Source organism: Myotis brandtii, unplaced genomic scaffold (genome assembly GCF_000412655.1).
Source record: "Myotis brandtii unplaced genomic scaffold, ASM41265v1 scaffold355, whole genome shotgun sequence".
Lineage (NCBI taxonomy): Eukaryota > Metazoa > Chordata > Mammalia > Chiroptera > Vespertilionidae > Myotis > Myotis brandtii.
The window spans coordinates 1,284,382-1,285,143 of record NW_005363642.1 but is presented as its reverse complement, the minus strand read 5'-3'; the positions used below and the strand labels follow the sequence as shown (position 1 = coordinate 1,285,143).

The window sequence follows — 762 nt, the reverse complement described above, 5'->3', positions numbered from 1 at the left end:
ACCAAGGTCATCTTCAAGCTAGACTGAGGATTGGGGGAGGAGCTGACAGTTCTGCCTCCAATGGATTTGGGTGCAAAGGTTCTCCCCACAAGCTGTGGCAGTTGGCAGCATGGCTCACCCAAACACTACATAGGCCCTGCCTCCCTTCCCCTCTTCAACACTGTCACCTTCCTTAGGGGAAGCCTTCCAACCCCCAACTAAGGGCCTAAGCAGTCCAGCCATTCCTGACACCCAAACAGACCTGGAGGAGGTGGATGGGGGAATGAATCAGGAGCCTGGGGGAGGGGTGTGTGTCCGGCTTGGGGAGGCCTCCCTCTTCCTCCCCGGTGCCCCAATCCGTCCTCATCCCGCACAGAGGGCACTTACAGGCCTCGGGGGCCGGAGAGGACCTGGTCCTGGAGGTCCCATCCCCGGCCAAACGGTGCCCTCAACCAGCAGCGGCGGCATGTTCTGGGCGGCTGGTCCGGGTGGAAGGTGGCGGGTTGTGGGAGGGAGCTGCGGGGGAGCGAGGCCTACTCCAAGTAACCATCAAACACGTCGAGCTCCGAGTCGGCATCGTAGAGGCCCAAGCCCGGGTCGGAGAGCACGCCGAGGTCCACGAGCGCCTGGTCCATGTCCTCGGGCAGGAAGACGAGGCCCACGTTGAGGACGATGTACTCCATGAGGAAGGCGTAGTATAGGATCAGCACATTGACGAAGAAGAGGCCCACGTAGAACATAGAGGGCAGCAGCGGCGGGGGCACGTAGGGGCCCAGGGGGCCC

The 762-nt window shown here is 62.5% G+C and overlaps 1 protein-coding gene across 1 annotated transcript in view; it reads right to left on the bottom strand.

The window, feature by feature from the left end:
* The window catches only part of DEXI (Dexi homolog (mouse)), a gene marked incomplete at its 5' end in the record, with an annotated part of 19,126 nt that extends 18,365 nt beyond the window's left edge, over positions 1 to 761 (bottom strand). Inside the window, one exon of the mRNA XM_005871763.1 lies at positions 367 to 761. Within this exon, the coding sequence (XP_005871825.1) occupies positions 513 to 761 (249 nt within the window). The remainder of the gene's footprint in view (positions 1 to 366) is intronic.
* Position 762: the final 1 nt, after the last annotated feature.